Source organism: Thermobia domestica, chromosome 1 (genome assembly GCF_964235325.1).
Source record: "Thermobia domestica chromosome 1, izTheDome1.hap1.1, whole genome shotgun sequence".
In the NCBI taxonomy this organism is placed as follows: Eukaryota; Metazoa; Arthropoda; class Insecta; order Zygentoma; family Lepismatidae; genus Thermobia; species Thermobia domestica.
In genome coordinates this window covers 372,515,573-372,535,819 of record NC_137454.1, presented here as the reverse complement: position 1 = coordinate 372,535,819, position 20,247 = coordinate 372,515,573, and the positions used below count along the sequence as shown (strand labels likewise).

The 20,247-nt window shown below is 35.5% G+C and overlaps 1 protein-coding gene across 2 annotated transcripts in view; it reads right to left on the bottom strand.

The window, feature by feature from the left end:
• Positions 1–264: 264 nt before the first annotated feature.
• Positions 265–20,247, bottom strand: part of LOC145664377 (uncharacterized) — a gene marked incomplete at its 3' end in the record, with an annotated part of 102,035 nt that continues 82,052 nt past the window's right edge. For both annotated transcript variants that reach the window (XM_081731031.1, XM_081731041.1), the window contains 5 exon segments: positions 265–531; positions 2,794–3,279; positions 6,686–6,893; positions 10,000–10,196; positions 13,112–13,276. In XM_081731031.1, the coding sequence (XP_081587157.1) occupies positions 265–531; positions 2,794–3,279; positions 6,686–6,893; positions 10,000–10,196; positions 13,112–13,276 (1,323 nt within the window).

Genomic DNA, 20,247 nt, shown 5'->3' with positions numbered 1-20,247 from the left:
GGGTTCGATTCCCGGTAGAAAAACTGTAAAACGCTTTTTCAGGCCAAGCACTCTTAATGAGGTTTTCCTCGGTTTTCTCATTCACACAAGCAAATGCCGGAGTGGTACCTAACGTGTAGGTCTCAGGCCGCTTCCTTCCTTCCATTTCCCCGGACAGTGTACTCGCCAAGTGACGTCATCCCTCAAACGTGACGGGCTAAATGGCCATAGATGCCGAAAGCCCAGAAATCTAAATTCTAACCCAATCTCATAATTTAATCTTACCTGCTTCTTCAATTCAACAATATCTTCATCCATATACCTCCTTCCTCCTTCTGACTCAACACGACGCAAACTATTAACTGTTTTTGGGGTACTCTTATACTTTTCATTCCTTACTTCCTGTTCCGTAAGTCTGTTCTTTAATAACTCCACTTCATTTCGAAGCTTCTTTACGGCTTGCTGGTACTTCTTTAACTTGTCTCTTTCCATCTGCAGTTCCTTTTGAGCATCGGAGTTCTGTACATTAGCCACCTTATTGAACTCTACATCCTGTAACATACAAAAAAAAAAGAAGTGTTGTTTTCCATGAAAGTTTATGACTACATGGCCACTCTAATTAATTTAATAATAATAATAATAATAATAATAATAATAATAATAATAATAATAATAATAATAATAATAATAATAATAATAATAATAATAATAATAATTACATACGAAGAAAGAAATCAGCAATAGAATGGCTATCTAAGGAGAAAAACAAATGACTACGTGATCAGAAAGGTAATGGTAATGGAAGTGGATAGAAAGAGAGGTAGAGAGAGATCAAGAAGAAAATGGATAGATACGGTTAAAAAATTCCTTTAGGGAGAAAGGTCTATCAGGGAAAGAATTTAGACAAGGAGGAAACCCATCAGAAACGTCGACCCCACATAAGTGGAGAAAAAACGGAAAGAAGACAATACGAAGAAAATTATGATCATGCATTAACCAGATTATACATGATTACGCCATTAACACTATTTCGTAGACATTGATCATCTTGTTTCGTAAATTTTATCATCTGTCAAGCCAAAATTATGATTTTTATATTGATAAATGTACAGTACAATACGCCAAAAATAAAATAAATAAAGAACAAACCGTAGTAACTGATAACATCTTTGTAATAGTTTTAAACCACTTACATCATCATGTAGGGGAGAAAGAGGATTGAGTGTTTATGTAACTCCAGTAAATTCAAACCTGCATCCAGTTCACCTTTGGCGCGTGGGGTCTCTGGTTCGATCCCAGCTCGCGCCAAGTGGACTGTGATGGACAAACAACGTGTGCGTGGGTTTTCTCGGGGCTCTCTCTCGTTTTCACCCACCTTATTCATTCCACCATTGCATTAATTTCTCATCATCACCGTCTCCTTTAGCCTGACCGCCATAATCGTGGCACGTAAACTGAAAGATTTCATTGAGACACTAATGCCATCTGTTTCCATAGTTTTATTCTGAGTTCACCTAGCAATTAAAAAAAAAAAAAAAAAACAGCCAGCATTGGTCAACAGGAAGGGTGTCGTATACCACGCTGACAACGCCAGATCGTATACAACTTTAACGGCCCGTCAAAAATTGAGAGAATTTGTCTTGAAAGTATTAATACATCCACTGTATAGCCCGGACTGGTATCGTCAGACTATTATTTGTTTCCGTCTCTCCAGAACTATCTGAATGGTGCTAAGTTAGTTTCAAAGGACGTCTGTGTAAACCACGCCTTTTTTTTTTTTTTTTTTTTTTTTTTTTTTTTTTTTTTTTTTTTTTTTTTCCTAGAACTGAGTAAGTTCTATAGTGACGGGATTATAGTGTCGACGTAAAGTGGCAGGTCACTGAACAAAGTGCTGTATATATAATTTCATCATCTTGTTTTCCAACAACAATAAATGTAACATCAATTTTGACCTCCAAAGGCTCAAAACTCTTTAGACAACCAGAAAGACAAGCGCGTTAATACTTGCATCGCTCCTATCTTCTCATATTGTCGACAAGTGTTTGCGGTCATTTGACAACGACAAGCAGCCTCCATCTATAATAGTTACCAATGTCTTTACTTAGCAGCGCATGACTGGACTTCTCTCTATTTCTTGTGGGTAAGTAGCGGAGAAGTACGATATATATATAATATATATATATATATAAAGCATAATGTATGACCACAAACGAAGAAAGAAAGAAAAGACGAAAGAAAAAGACAAACATTCGCAGAAATAATCTTGTACGAGTGTGGTAGTGGTGCATACAATTGAATTCGAATTTCTTTCACGAGAACAGAGGAACTATTGGATTAAAATGTTCTGAGTCTGTTTTGAATTCTGCTACAAAAAAGTTAGGTGCAATACATTGTTGTCTAATTTTATTACAAGTATGTCTGCAGAATGCTTTAAGTTCATACATCAAATGGAACATACGTACATATAATTATTAAAATATACTTTATGCCTTCCAGTACATGCTATATTTAATTCAATTAATAAGACGAAGGAGAAGTTTTGTATATAACTAACTTTTCAACTTACGTTAACCAAAACCAGTCCATTACCTTTCAATAGCGACTGATTATAGTAGTAATAGCGCATATAAACTTAAATCAATAATTATGAAATAGGAAAGATATTTCCTGCTCGTGTTTTCAAAATATTAAGACTAACATTCCGGAACATGAAGCGCGCCCGCGTATGCGCACACACTTTGAATACTGCAACCACTGATTTTACAGGCCACGACCCACTACTGAGGTACTGTAACGTTAAAGACTTTCTCTTACCTGTGAATAGTTGCAAGGAGCTGAGTTTTTCTGAGCCAACTCTGGCGGATAGGAAATATCCTCCACCTCAATTGCCTTTGTTTGTTCAACACAAGGATTACTATTAATAGCTTTCAACAGTTTATCCTGAAGGTCCGAATTTTGATCTAAGAGTTCTACTATCTGTTCTTCCTTCCTCTGTAATTCTTTTTCTTTATTCTCTAGTTCTGCTTTCAATTTCCTGTTTTCTAACTCCAGATGCCTTACAGTCTCCGATGACAGCTGTAGAGCTGATTCCTTCTCTGATCGAATTCTAAGAGCTTCCGCTAGCTCTGCCTGTGTTTCTCTTAGCTGAGCTTCCAACATGACTTGCCTCTTGGAAGAGTTTTCCAGATCCTGTTGCAAATTATTCACCAACGTTTCTAACTTCTCGTTATGTTTTCTAAGCGAGCTCTCCACTTTCGAATATTCTTCTTTTAACGTATCCACTGCATTACTAACTTCTTCCTGTAAGTGTAAAAATGCATTTAGAAAAAATATACTGTTTATATTGTCATTAGATGTTTCTATTATGAGATATACTCTGTGTAAAATTTGGCTCAGTGGAGCGGAAAAGTGCATTCCTCTAGACTGAGATTTCTGTGTTCGAATTCTAGCAACACCATGACGGTTCTTTGTGGGCTAACTTTTGTGATCTCGAGGTGATCAACTTCCTCCTATTGTACGATCTTATTAATGATTTCATAATCATCCAATTGTGTTTGTAATTTGTTTTATTTAGAATAACAAAAATAACGACTGGATGCTCAATTTAAAATAAGTTTTACTTAACTCTAGAATACAGAGAAGGGTGCTATGGCACATCACTAGTCTTTTGTTTACCTACAGAAGTCACCCTACCCGTTCTGGCTTGCTGTGCTTTTTCGTATTCTTAATCTACTAATGTGCTGACATGTTTTGTGTTAAATTGAATTTTAAGTTGGTTGTCCACGGATTATATTTACTTTGGGGTGCCTCAACTGCGTATATCTTATTTATTTATTTATTTTAAGTTCTGTAATAATTGTTTATTTTATTTTATTTTTTTTAAAATTAAGGCACTATGAATTGCTTGAATCCAAATTATAGTGACTTACAAGATCTTGTACAAAATATTATTAATAAAATAAATGACTATGGTAGCTTTTGGTAGTTTTGAAGACAGCTGGAGGATAACATCAAAATTTAGTCGGCCATGTTGCAATTGTGCTGTACTAACAATCTCAGTCATTTCCAAACGTCATATTAGAATTGAAATAAAAACCGTTTTGCTAAATTTATGAAATAAAACTCTTTCTGCTAAATGTAGTTACAAAAATATGAATTCTAAATTTATGAAATAAAACTCTTTCTGCTAAATGTAGTCACAAAAATATGAATTCTAAATTTAGGAAATAAAAATCTTTCTGCTAAATGTAGTCACAAAAATATGAATTCTAAATTTAGGAAATAAAAATCTTTCTGCTAAATGTAGTCACAAAAATATGAAGTAAGTAATGGAGTTCACCAGTACCCTATCCATGTGTAATGCGGTACAGAAAATTTCTCTGTTTCTGGGGTTAAAAACTGTATTGTGCAAATATTAGCATACTGGCTTCGTATTCAGAAATTCCCGATCTAAATTCCTTGGGTCAATCATCTTTCCTAACTTACTTTTTTATCAAACAAACAACGAGACAGATGTACAAATTGTGTGACCAATTTCAATAGCAACAACAATGGTGAAAAATGAAAGGAAGTCGATCAAGATCTACATTTTATGGTACCATCTTGGCATTTGCCTGACGAGACTGAGCAAACTTATGAACAAACCTGAATCAGGATAGTCAGCCACTAGATTCGAACCCTGTACCTCTAAACCACTAAACACAAAAGCTAACCACTAGTTTACACTCGCTCAATTTTTGTCATAGAAGATAAATAAAAGATGAACATCTTTATTTAAGCATTTCTAGTCTCAACTTATTCTTATTATTAGCTTTTTTTCTAAATTTTTTTAATACAAAAGAAAATAAGATTTTACAACTACAAGTACTTTCTACTACTACAAGAATATAATAAGCTTAACAACCAATTTATGGAAGTTTTTAATCTCTCTTGCATTGTTAATAAAGGGCCTATCGGGTTGCAATGATTTGACTTTGGGAGAGATGACTGAAATTTAGCTCAAATGTAGAAGATATTATGTAGATTCTATATTCCAAAAGCAAATTGTCCTAAAAATAATGGATGAAACATAGTCAAAATGTACGAAACATCAATGTCAATGGAAAATCAATGAAAAACAAATAATTCCACCACTTATCTCCAAAACCAAAACAGGGAGATGGCTGAAATTCAGCTTAAATATAGAAAAAAACATGTAGATTCTATATTCCAAAAGCAAATTGTCCTAAAATAATGGATGAAACATAGTATAACATCATGAAACATGACCAATACAGTCAATGTAAAATCAATGAAAAAAATCGAAGTCGTTTACATATCTCAAAAACTATAATAAGGAGATGGCTAATTGAAAGTTTATCGCAGACATAATGAAGTGCTTAAAAACGATGTATAGCACGTAAGGTAAATATGAATAGAACATTGTCAAAAGTCAAGTTGTTTGAGTAACATCGTTAATAATGATAAAGTATATGCATCTTCTTCGACTTGCCCAGGGCGACCCACGCGGAGGGTACGTGTTTGAAATCTCTCACATCTGGATTTGGACTCTCCAGATTCGATTTAGCATGCAACGTGACTTCTGACCTGATCACGTGACACAGTCTGGTCCTTATGACAAATTGGCTGAGCCCTTTATAAGATAGTTAGTATTAAGTGACAAACTGTTTCAACAATAACCACCATCCAATAAATTTTGGTAATTTCAATTAACAATACTATGGAAGAATTGCAAAACTATATTTGAAACAGTGTAACTCGTGATCTAAGGTAACAAGTTAATACCTACACCTCTGCATAAAAACATCAATTTCAGCAGCTGACTTCGGTTATTATATCCAGAAATAAAATAATACGAAAAATAGGTTTAAAAATGATTAGTATTAAGTGCAGAAATACTTTTAAAAAAGACTTCTGAAAAAATCTTTTCGAATTTTTTTTTTCTAATTCTTAAAACGTGAATAGGAAACTGTTTTCCGTAAAACTTTTGATATCCCAGTTGTTGTTTTAATTTATTTTTCTATACAATTTTTATCTTGCAATTATGGGATACAGACAGAAGCCATAGACAGCTACTAAAATTATTGGGTAAAGTTTATCTATTTCCTATGATACACTCAAGTTGTGTTAATCCATTTAGTAATATGTGACCAGAAACGTACGCATGACCACTTTTGTGTTTAACCCAGATGATCAACATAATAAGATATGAAAAACATATTGACAAACATCTAAGAAACAGTCTTAATACACACTAAATTTTCACTTACTCAAGAAAAACTTGGTAATAACGAGTAAGTTGATTGAGAAATATACTAACAGAAAAATGAATACCACAGGAACTGACAGCGAGAGTTAACTAAGAAATATATTAACAGAAAAGTGAATACCTGAGGAACTGACAAAGAGAGTTAACTGAGAAATATACTAACAAAAAAGTAAATAGTCTTTCCTCGTTTATCAACTTCCTTGAAATTCGTCTTTCTATTAGTATGGTTAACTTGAACTTATGATTATTGATAATGCTTGCGGAACGGTAGATAAATTTTGTGTTCTACTGTTTACTAACACTGTCTTTCAGAAGATTATCAGACACATCGTTCATATATGTACGTACGTACCTGAATCAGAACATGCTGCACATTTGGAGATTACTGTTAAATAATAAACCCACAATTTCATGTTATCAGACACAATTTAGTCTTACCTGAATTTTATTCTGCAAAAGTGAGCACTCTCTCTCTTTTTCTCCTTCCAGCTTCTGAATAACGCTTTTTAACTCCTCTCTATATTGCTGGGCTTCTGATAATACTTCCTTATTCAACTCAGATTCTGACAGCTTGAAATTTATTATTGCTTTTAAATCTTGCGTTTCTTGCTCCAACTCACTCACACGCTTCAGAGCTGCTTCCTGCCTGGAGATACATGCATATACAACAGAATCAAAATTGATTGGTAAGAATATTAGGCGACTAAAATCTAAAATTTAAATTCTAACTACTACAAAATATTTGACAAAACGTGGATACATGATTGGATACGTGGATACTAAACGACCTTACGTTAAGACAACTTCATCGAATAGCGTTTATCTGGATTACAATTTTTGCAGTGACCTTTACAAAATTTCATTGACTATTTCTCTGCTCTAAACCTTTAAAACAAACTCATCGTGCCTTCGTGATCAAAGCTGGTTAGCCGAAATATTAATGGCATTATTTACTCACATGCAGAGCGGCTAGGAAGATAAGACTGTTTTTACTTAAATCTATTACTTCTTTATTTACGCTCTGCTTCATTATTTATTTACTGAGGTAAGACTGTTTTCATATCTGAATTTATAATCCATTTTAGTACGAAGTACGTCCACAAAATAAGTATATCAGGGCCCCGCAGGTAGAAGAAATTTGTTATTGCTACGTTGGCTACACTGCCGTATAACCGAGCTCCTACTCTATTCAGCGAGCCCAATCACGCCTCCGTACGACCATAACTGTTGTCACCATTTACTCCATAGGATGGCAATCCAAATAGAGCAAACAGCGCGTGAAATAGCCATTAATTGAATTTTTCTTCCGAGCGTTAACGAAGAAATAAATTATCACAAATGATACCTCCTTCCACCGCTAACTACACATAGAAGAAAATTCAAGTAATGACCTTAAATTAAGACAAGAAACAGCATCATCGAACATTCAATTAAACATTCTAAAATTGCATTCGTATCAATACACTGCACCGTGCACACAAGGCAAAGAACATGAGGCAGAATTTCAAAGACGCAACTATAGCGAATAATACGCACGAATTGAGTCTAATATTTAATAAACTAACATACTTACATATTCCTTCAGATGGGCACATACATTTATAAACTAATAAAATGTATTGTTAAGCTAAATTATCTCAGATAAACGTTGATATTAATTTTATAGATTATCAAATCAATTTAGTGGTGCAGCGTTGATCACATCCTGTTAAATGCGTAGTTCCGTGGCGCCAATTGAGATTGCTTCCCGCGGATTCTCTCATGCTCTCGCAGTTTGCGCGAGCTCCGCCTACTAGATGACGTAATCACAGGTAAAGCTGTGATTGGCTGCCATTGGTTGCCAAGATAGTCATATCGTCTGCAGGACGTCGCTATCCGTGCGAGGATGCATAGCGCTGTTGTGAATGTAGTAGTCTTTTTAAAACAAAAGGTAAATAAATTGTCTGAACTGGATACACCAAAAATAATTCACAAATAAGTTTATCACACTGTGGCCACAGTAACGTCCCTTGTGAAAGATGTCGATAAAATCTGCCGCAGATTCGCAGCGTTATCTCGTTGTGAAGGGAAAATCTTCGTCTGAAGTTTATAACGAGATCAAATCAGTTTACGGCGAAGGAGTTATGAATCGTATGAGTATGTTTAAATGGTGTCGTGAATTTAAAAACGGCCGTACTGATGCGATGAGCAAAGAAGTTGAAGACCGTCGATTTTGACTGATTCGCTTGTTGAAAAAATTTAGAAAGTTGTTCGTGGTGACCGCAGATTGACTTTCGATGAACTGTTGCCGATGTTTCCACAAATCTCCAGATCTCTGCTGCATGAAACAATCACAAACACTCAGATTTCATAAACTATGTGCAAGGTGGGTTCCAAAAGCAGCACAAATTGACTCGAACTGCAACCTCCAAAGAGTTTTTGGGGCGTTATGAACTTTATGATGATGATTTTCTGCACTCTATTGTAACAGAGATGAAACTTGGGTTACCCGCCTTCAGACTATCCTCTCTTCACCTTCCTGAAAATGTACATGGGTGGAAAAAAAATTTTCAACTGACGAGGAAGTGAAGATGTGGTGAAGAATTGGGCAAAAGAGGTGGTGGTAGACTTCTTTGACCAAGGCACAAAAAAATTGATCCCTCGTCTCACTAAGTGCATCGAGAGGGATGGTGACTACGTGGAAAAGTAGTTCACATATGTACTGATGTAACGATGTTTAGGTTTTGTTTTAAATAAATATTTTGAAACCTACAAAAATCTAGTACACTTATTTTCTGGACGTGCCTCGTATTTACGCTCTACTTCACTACTTATTTATTAAGATAAGATTGTTTCAACCTTTCAATTTATTATTAGCCACTTCATTAATTACCTTCTACTATAGTATTTATTTAGTGAGGTAAGATTGTTTTCATGTTTGAATTTATTATCCACTTCATTATTTACGCTCTACTTCACTACTTATTTATTACGATAAGATTGATTCAACCTTTCAATTTATTATTAGCCACTTCATTAATTACCTTCTACTATAGTATTTATTTAGTGAGGTAAGATTGTTTTCATGTTTGAATTTATTATCCACTTCATTATTTACGCTCTACTTCACTACTTATTTATTAAGATAAGATTGTTTCAACCTTTCAATTTATTATTAGCCACTTCATTAATTACCTTCTACTATAGTATTTATTTAGTGAGGTAAGATTGTTTTCATGTTTGAATTTATTATCCACTTCATTATTTACGCTCTACTTCACTACTTATTTATTACGATAAGATTGATTCAACCTTTCAATTTATTATTAGCCACTTCATTAATTACCTTCTACTATAGTATTTATTTAGTGAGGTAAGATTGTTTTCATGTTTGAATTTATTATTCACTTCATTATTTACGCTCTACTTTACTATTTTCTTATTGAGGTAAGACTGTTTTTATCTTCAACTTTAATATCTAGTTCAACATTTACGTACAGTCCGCAGCAAAAAACCTGCAACATGAGCATGTAAGTTTATTGTGAAAAACGACGAAGTCTTTTGCTCCAAAATAAGTATGCAGGGAAGGATGTCGAGGTTTCTCCTGACGTGATTCGTGCCACTTAGACGATATGTTGATTCCTTGTGTTGTTGGGCGTAGTTTCACAATAAACTTACATGCTCATTTTTTGCAGGTTTTTTGCTGCGGACTGTACAATCAGAAATACGGTAAATATCAAGATCAAAATGAAACTGATTTAAGCACAACTTACAAATCTCTCCATTTTTGTGCTTCTTGTTTTAAAACGGTTATTTCGGCTGAATGTTTTGCGTTGAGGACCGCTTTATCCTCACGAAGTTCTTGATTACTTGCAAGCAGGGATGATAATTTTTGCTGAAGTTCTTCTTGACTTCTTTCGAGTTTCACATTATCCTCTTGCTGTCTTTTCCTTTCACTCTCTAAGTATTGCTAAAAACACAAAAGAAAGAAAAAAAAGCAAAATTAAAACAAGGCAAGCTAACAGCATGCTCAGGTAATCTGGTTAATACAAAGTACCGATTTGTGTAATTTAAATTTCTCGTTGTGAATATTTTTCGAATGCTAATAACGTAAACCGCCTGATAAGAAATCCTATTGGTAAACTCAGAAGGTACTCACCCAGCTCTTCTAAATTATTATAGATTCTTCACAAAATCATATTAAATATCGAATATTCGCTGAAACAAAGAATTTATTGAGGATAGTACAGGGTGATTAAAAAAACGGGTATTTTGAAAATTAAATAATTTCATGAAAACAAATTGCTTTTAAAAAATTATCTCATTTAATAGTAAAAATAACGCTACTTTAGAATACACGAAAAGAAATCACAAGCTGACAAATCAGGGGAGCTGGGAGGCCATTGAATGTCACCATTTTTCGAAATTACGCGCTTCCCAGACTACTGGCGCACAGCAGCCATCGATATTCGCGCTGTGTGGGACGTTTATCCACCTTGTTGAAACTAGGATGTGTCAATAATTTGTAGAAATCTCTGTAGTTGTTGCACAACAAAGGTTTCATGCATCGCGACGTAACGATTCGATGTGACTGTAATCGCATGGTTATTCTCGTCCTCAAAAAATAAAATAAAATAAAGAAAAATAAATAAATAAAATAAAATACAAAAAAATAAAAAATAAAGGCCCATCACCCTGTATGATGACATAGCACATAACACAGTACCTCTGTTGTGCAATGGACGCTGGTGTAGCTCAATAGGATTGTCTTATGCCCGTGGCGTCCTAAATTAAAATGACGGCGGAATACACTACGTGCCCCTCCCACACAGTCACTGTTCTTGTAAAATGCTTTGATCACGCACCACTCCAAGCATTCACGATAACAAATTGACAGGGTGTCACTGACAGGCTGGCGTACGTTATTCAGTGTTGCCAAACGCCTACTGTTGCCAACACAACTTTCAAAATTTCCCGTTTCTTTGAATCACCCTGTATGATGGAAATCAAATGTTTACAATAGTAAATAAAAACTTCTTACCACATCCTATCCTCAGAAAAATAAAAGCACTTCTTGCTTGTCTTTTCTAACAATGCTGGCAGATGTCAGTGAAGTTTAATATGACTTTCTGAAAAATGAAAATAATTTAGAAGAGCTAGGTGAACTCCTTTTGAGTTTATACACAATTCAAGAATTAATGAATTAGAAAACCATTATACAAGGTAATACTAAATTTATAGAATAAACTTTGAGGGGTGACAGGACATACCGAAACAAATCCTTATTTGTAATACAATGTACGTTTGTAACTGAAGCATTTAAGCTCTAATATACAAGTTGCTAAGAAAATTTCTCTTTACTTCACGGTACAATAATTCGAAAAGAAGACTGTGTGCACTACATTTTTATTGCAATATAGTACAATAAATGCTCACTTGAAGTACTTCATAGTAATTAATGTCTCCAACTTTGACGTAGTGACCGGTGTATATTCTCGTACATGTCAAGTATTTCTTGTGCAGTTCCAATAGCGACATAAACTTTGGCGATCAGATCTTCAGAGGCGATAATAGGACACACAAGGCCCTACAGATGTTCTCACAGGAGACAATCAAGTCATTGCGGCAATAATGTGATGATCGTCTGATTGGTATTTTCCCATACATGTGCACTGAGGACATTAAATACTCAGTATCGTGTAAAAACATCATCATGCGTCAACAGTACATGTCATGAAAACGCGGTCCGCACTGATTCTACTATAAAACCTAGGCTAGATTACACATACAGATGATACTCATGTTTAAATTAATTAATTCTCTGTAAATGGAGAAGTACAGTTGAATTATAAAATAAATCAACTTCCCTTATCAGTAGTAAAACTGTTAAAAGGCTATTTATTAGAAGGCACAAATGTCTGAGCTGAATGCTGCCACTGTTACGAACGGTTAGCCATTTGCATTGTAACTAGGATGTACACAGGCGACAGAATGGCTCGTCTTATGAATAATGTTATCCTTTTATATCTTGCTCGTCAAGAGAAAGAAATTGTTTCATTTATTTGCTAATTATAGTTGCTTTTGTGCAAAAATCTTCGTATGATAATAATTTAATCATATCACTTATTGTATATTTATATAATTGTAAAAAAAAAGAAATAAATTATTGCACCCAATTGTATTTTACATGTGAGCTACACGAGATGAATAGTAAATGTTGCAAGTGAATGACGAAAGAAGAATTCGTAGACAGGAGCGGATCTTGAGGGAAAACACATCTATAAAAATTACAATTTTATCGCTACAAGCACAGAAAAAACTTTATCTAACATTCTAATTCTTTTATACGGCAAATTATGTGTACGAAAATTAGAATATAAGAATATAAGGTATTTTCTTTCTTCAGCTTGTAGCGATAAAAATTGTAATTTTTACTAATGTGACTTCCCTCATGAATCGTCAATGTAATCGATAAAGGAAACAAAGTTGGAGAACATTGAGAACACGACATGATACTGTTAATCAGCACAAGCTTACACGATATGTAAACCATTACGTACGTATACACGTTTTTAATAATAATAATAATAATAATAATAATAATAATAATAATAATAATAATAATAATAATAATAATAATAATAATAATAATAATAATAATAATAATAATATTATTATTATTATTATTATTATTATTATTATTATTATTATTATTATTATTATTATTATTATTATTATTATTATTATTATTATTATTATTATTATTATTATTATTATTATTATTATTATTATTATTATTATTATTATTATTATTATTATTATTATTATTATTGAATGTCGCAAGGTTGTTTAAGCTACATAAAATTCTACGGTAACTCCTCCTACCTTGTGTATATTCAATTCCTTTTGAGTGCTCTCCTTCTCCTTTTCTTTAATCGTAAGCACGAGTTTCCTTTCTTCTTCTTTATCGGCGATTAATTTATCCAGATTACTCTTCTCAATTTCCTTCAACTTAATTATTTCCTGCAAACTTATTTTTTCTTCTTCATGCTAAAAGGAAAAGACAATTTAATTGATTAGTATTGTAAGGTTCCCTTCCCGCACACACGGTAATCAGATGCCTTCACTAACGAACACATGGTTTTATGCTCATAAATGAACAATAGTAAGTGTCGTAAACACACCTCCAAGAAGACACGAAGGATTTGGACAAAATACGAAGAAGGCCGATTGTCCCTACATGGTATCTCCTTCAAGAAAACGCCTATAAAAGAAGTCGAAAACAAGACTAAATCATCAGCTGATAGCTGATCACTTACCTATCAACACTTTCTGCGGCCGCCATGGGCTATGGAAAATTCCTTTAAAACCCATCTCCTTAGACTGCTATGAACAAAGAAAATTCCCTTTAATCACCTTCTCCCGGGACCGCAATGAGCTACGGAGAATTCCTTTAGCTATCTCCCGATGCTATGAGCAAAGAAAATTCCCTTGAATCATCTTCTTCCGGGACTGCAATGAGCTACGGAGAATTCCTTTAACTATCTCCCGAGACTTCTATGAGCAAAGAAAATTCCCTTTAATCACCTTTTCCCGGGACTGCAATGAGCTACGGAGAATTCCTTTAGCTATCTCCCGAGGCTTCTATGAGCAAAGAAAATTCCCTTTAATCACCTTCTCCCGGGACTGCAATGAGCTACGGAGAATTCCTTTAGCTATTTTCCGAGGCTGGTATGAGCAAAATAAATATCATTTAACCAACCACACTTGAGGTTGCAATAAGCGAAGGAGTTATCATCGATACCTGACTACACCCTAAAGACAACTGACCCTTCATTCAGAGGCCATTTTCGCGTGCCAAGGATTTTATGGAACTCTGAAAACATTTAGAAACATACAAGAACTTTGTAAAAAATTTTATAAAAGTTTATTTTTGATAATAAAAGGTGTTTAAATCCCGAGTCCATTATTTAAGACCCTAGCAAACAGAACATTGCAATATATACAAATCAAATTCACCATTAAAGCAGGATCGGAAAAAGTGAAAAAAGCGATTGAGAGAAGAGGTTAGAAGTGAGAAGAGAAAGCAGTTAATGTTCAGGCTAGATGTAAATGATATGTTCCTAAGTATCAGAAGCAAGAATTATATTTATTCAACGTCGCACGCTATACCCTTTAGGTTAGTGGGTCCCAACATGATAGGTGCCCTCTGAGGAAGGGAAATCTTTGAAATCTTTGAGTTTTACGTCCCACAGTTATGCCGGTTAGGCTAAAGGAGACGGTGATGATGAGAGATGAGTGAAATGGTGGAATGAAGACAGTGGGAGGGAACGGGAGAACCCCGAGAAAACCCACGAGCACGATGTTTGTCCACCACAAAGTTCACTTGGCGGGGTCTGGGATCGAACCCGGGACCACAAGCACCAGAGGTGAACGCTCTACCACTGAGCCACCGCGCCCCCTCTGAGGAAGGGAGGGGAGGTGAAGAGCAAGAAAGAGGGCGTAAACTACTGACAGAAATAAACTATAATTATAGTTACAAATATTACGAATATTATAACAAAGAAGCGTTAAATTGAATATCGTATAAACACAAAATAACTATTGAGCTTCAACTGTGGCTGTATTAAAAACAAAGTTGGTAAAAAACATACTACTATAATGGTATGCGGAAATTTTGCTGGAAATACAATGCTACATTTGAAATAAAATAAATAAAGAAATAAAAAAGGAGCGGCAAGGGAGGGAGGAGCGTGAAGTATAGAGGGTTCACGAAGAGGGGCGCCAGCTTAACAAGGTTGGGAACCATTGCTTTAGGCTAAAGAAGACAGACAATTAATGAAAGTGAACAACTGTGAAAAAAGTGGAATGTGAATATGGGAGGAAACAACTCAAAAATACATGAACATGTTGTTGTTCACCACGAACTCACATGACCTGGGATCCAACCGAAGATCCTTTACACCAGAAGTAAGCGATGCACGAATCACTGCGCTACTGTGCCCTCCTAAGAAGCAAAAAGTGTTTAAAATGGAAGAGAAAAAAATAAAATAGTGGAAGGTCGTCAAGGTTCTGAGATTATATGGGAATACAGGTGCTCAACAGAAAATAAAATTTTGAGAATAGAAGGAGGACTCAACATTGAGTCTTGTTCTAACAGGAATAGTAACAAATTAATGTGAAATAGCATTCAGAACCCAATTGTTAGGGTCGTCAAGTCGAGGAGGCTTAGGTGGGCAGGTCATGTAGCTAGAATGGAAGAAAGTAGAAACGCTTTCAAAGTCTTGACTGGTAGACCCATAGGAAAACGACCATTAGGAAGACCTAGGCGCAGATGGGAGGATAATATTAAGATGGATCTCGCAGAGATAGGAATACAAAGTAGAAACTGGATGCAATTGGCTAAGGATAGAAGTCAGTGGAGAGTTTTTGTGAACGCGGCACTGAACCTCCGGGTTCCATACGCCATAGAGTTAGTTAGTTAGTTAACACTATTCTGTAGGTATGTAGATAATTGTCTAAAATTCTGAAAAAATTAGAATTCAATTGAAGAAGTCCATGACGAATGCTGAAGGAAAAGGTATAAAACCGAAAGTGGAGAAAAACATGGAAAAACTTTGATATCATTATTTAAATTTAAAAATAAAAAAAGACAGAAAAGAAAATTCAAAACGAAATGATTGCAAAGAGGATGTACACCAAAATTTACAAACAGTGAGGAAACACTAAGATCAACCATTTAATTTTATTAGAAGGGTAGAAGGAAATACGGCACCACGTTTTTCCAAAATATGACTGAAATGCACAATGTTTATATTCAATCCTCCTCAATTTCGAATGTACTGTAGCGATGGAACCGTAACGCCTCTTGAAGGTCACCTCAACAGATACATCTACACTAGATATATACAGGGGATGGCAAAAATCTAAGAAACACTTCATACAGGACACGTAAGTTTGGCCCTCCACTGTACAACACGTGTTGCGGTTGCCGATCTTTTTTTGTTTTCAATGTGTCATGTGGACCTTCCTCTTCCGTCAGCAGTAACCAGTTCACCTGTGAGTGTCGCGGTGTGAAAGTGGTGCGGTAAAATGGGCGACCTGACAGACTTCCAAAAAGGCATGATCGTTGGTGCCCGTCTGGTTGGAGCTTCAGTGGCAACAGTGGCGAACATTGTCGGGGTATCGAAAGACCCTGTGTCCGATGTCACGAGGGCATACACAAGTCATGGGCAAACGACGTCTGCAAAGCACAACAGTGGTAGAAAGACAATACTGTTAGATAGGGACCGGAGGGCACTAAAACGGATTGTAGCAGCTAAAAAGAAGACCACTGCAATGAAAATTACGTCTGAACTCAATTCCGGCCTACAAAGCCCGGTTTCATCGAAAACAGTGCGACGGGAACTGCATAAAATCAAAATTCATGGCAGGGCCGCTATCGTCAAATCCCTGGTCACAGTAGTAAATGCGAAGAGGCGTATCCAGTGGTGCAAGGACCACAAGGCGTGGACTCATGAGCAGTGGAGCACGTAATGTGGTCCGATGAATCGTCCTTCACCTTGTTTCCAACAACCGGTCGTGTTTACGTATGGAGAACACCGTTGTAGGCCTATGATACAGACTGTTTGCTCCCAACTGTAAAGCATGGGGGTGGTTCTGTTACAGTATGGACAGTGCTATCTTGGTTTTCTGCTGGTCACATCATAGCCCTGCATGGAATGATGAATGCTAAGGCGTACGAGGCCATTTTGGGGGACCAGGTTCTACCCATGGGCCAAATATTGTTCCCTGATGGTGATGGCATCTACCAAGATGATTTGGCATCCTGTCACGCTGCAAAAACGGTGAAATCATGGTTTGAGGAGCATGACCAGGAGCTATCACACCTCCCCTGGGTCCCACAATCACCAGATCTGAATATCATTGAGCCATTGTGGTGTGAGTTAGAAAGGCGTGTTCGGTCTCATTACACTCCACCAGCATCCCTTAAGGAACTGGAGCATGTTTTGGAGGAACAATGGTACAAAATTCCACACACCACGATTCAGGAGCTGTATACGTTCATTCCACGTCAGATCCAAGCTGTTTTGGACGCAAAAGGAGGCCCAACACCATACTAGGTATGATTTTCACACTTTTGCAAACGTTTTAATTTTTTTGTCCAACCCCTATAGTTGCACGTGTCATTAAAATGTGGTACCGTGATCTGTGTATCTGAACCATCAAACTGAGTTACGGGTAACTCCCAAGCTTTAACTACAACATAATGGGGAAGAAACACATCGTACTGTGGTGAGAGCATGGGGCGCAAACTCAACTTTAGCGCGAAGAATATGCCATTAATATAAAAATGTTCGTACGTAGGATCAGAAGGTCAAAAGTAAGGATGCAAGAATATGCTCGTCAAGATGGATAACTACGGTTTAGAAGCATATGTAGAGGCAATTCTGGAGACTACCGTAAGGAAAACTGACCCAGTTCAATGTCGCTATTTCCACCATCTACACCAAATATGGAAAGTAAAAAAAAAAGTTTTAGCAGGAACTGAGTAAGAATCACTAACTGCTGGAAATACCTACACTAACTTGACACGCTGTCACAAAAATGAGCCTCAATTCAATGGGACTGACAGACCTGTGGACTATAAGCAAGAATGTATCGCTGCAGACTTTTTTTTTTTTTTTTTTTAAGAATATGTTTTTTTCAACGCGAAACAGTAGAAGTGGATCAGAAACGATGCTTTACTTCCCATCAGACCGTCAAAAAAAAAAAAAGTAACTATGAAACAGGGAAGAAAACGAAGAAAATAAACACTCCGGGAACAATATAATGGATAAGAAGTAATGGTCAGGTGAAAATTGACGAAAAAAGGCATGGAATAAAAACATGTATGATGCAACAAAGGAAAACAAGAGAAGACTTATTCGGAAAGTAGTAGTAAAAACGTATTGAAAAGGCGGGACAAAGCACTGGAAACAGTGACAAGAAGGAAAGAAAAATATACAGAAAGATGAAGGAGTAATCTATGTAAGGCCATGTACTGAGAATGCGGAATGAAATATACGTGTGTAAGGGAAACAAAGGTAAAATAAAGGTAAAATGCAGAATCAAACAACGTAATAATGACAGCAGGTTAAAGAAAAACAATGCAATGCATAAACACTATAGTGACAGGGAAGTCGATATATGAATCTATATACTAAAATACTAGGTTTATATGTTTGTGGTCAAGAAAAGTTTATACGTTTGTGAATGTTTATATGTTTATGGCCAATCCTTTTTTGACAGTGAGTTCTTGGGGGGAACCATAGGCTCTAGAAAGATGCCGTTTTCACTGATCGATTGCAAATGTTGTGTAGATTGTTCAGTTCTAATTGAATATTTATTAAAGAAAAAAAAAACATGGCTGTTATTTCTTTATTGCATTTTTTAGGGGTACACTGGAAGTGTTGAAATTTTAGAAAAGTAAAGCATCATATCCTAAGAGTTATAAATTCCAACACCACATATTTCTATACAGGAGTTGTGCATCTCTCAGGCGTTTGTTTTATGGCCAAATAATAATGAAAAACGAAGGATAACCATTTCTCCAGTCTAAGATGATTCTTCATTGTTTGGAGTGTTTTGCCCCATGAACACCATATATCACTGAAATTATAATTAATTGTGTGTGTGTAATGTATTTGCTTATTACATACTGCATGCAAGAAGAAACACTGATCATACATGAATTAGAAACTCCAACCGGAAGTAAGCTCAAATCTTGCAAACGGTGCGAGATATTGAGAAAATAATCGAAAAAATCTCCCCTTTATGGTATCCCTTGCCGATTTTTATCAAGACGTCTTTCACTTGTGTATGGAAAGAGACATGTATAGATGTGAGGAATGACAAGGAGATTCATGCTCATATGTGAATGATGTGCTGTGTAGAGAGCGTAGGTTCAGCTAGTACTAGAACAAAAAGGTACGACGATGGAAAGAAAATGGAAGGCAACAAGAAGAATACATGGAAGTATCAAGGATGAATAGGAATGAAAGAGCAAAGGAAGGGGAAGAATTCTGAAGATAGTAGAGTGAAAAGAGAGGAATGATAAGAAAAGGAAGTACGAAAGAGTCATCAAAACAGGAAAAGAAGAGACAGCAGATGAACACACGTATGCACAAAAGCGAGACGAGTAGAAATAAAAGAAAAGACAAAGCAGCACAGAAAATAAAAGGATTTTCGAATAGTGTAAAAAAAAAAAAAAAAAAAAAGGAAGATCATTAACAAGTCTTCAGAATGGGATCCAGTTTGATGAAGGTACTGTTACTTTCCTGAAACGTAGCAAGAATAGTACGTTTTTGTTTACAGTATCCATAAACCATCATTCTGAAGAACTTCGCAATCATCATACATCATATATAAAATATATATACCTGCACGATATTATAGACAAAAACGCTCAGAAGAAAATATAGGCATTTTCTAAGCCATAGGCACTATAAGCTTTAGTGTCAGAACATAAAGGGAGGGTATAAAGGAAAATAATATTTGTTTGTAAATAGCGGACAGCCATATTTGAAGTAATAATCGGACGTTACGATGGAAGAATGCACGTATTAGCTTGAAGTCTGAGTAGGTACCTCAATAGAATTGTCTTGAAAATTTAGAATGCACCTATCTAATTACTTCGGAATGATTTTGTCCATAGCTATTATAAAAGTATCTATTATTTTGACTTTCATTTCCATATTGTATCTGTATCAACTCAACAGCACATAAAACAAAATCGTAACCATAAAACCCATAGAATCTATTCAGTTGAGCAAACTGACTTTCTAACAAAAATAAAATCCATAGAATCTATTCACTTGAGCAATCCATAGAATCTATTCAGTTGAGCAAGCTGATTCTCTAAGGTAAAATCCATAAAATTTATTCAGTTGAGCAATCTGATTTTCTAACAAAAATAAAATCCATAAAATCTATGCAGTTGAGCAAGCTGATTTTCTAACAAAAATAAAATCTATACAATC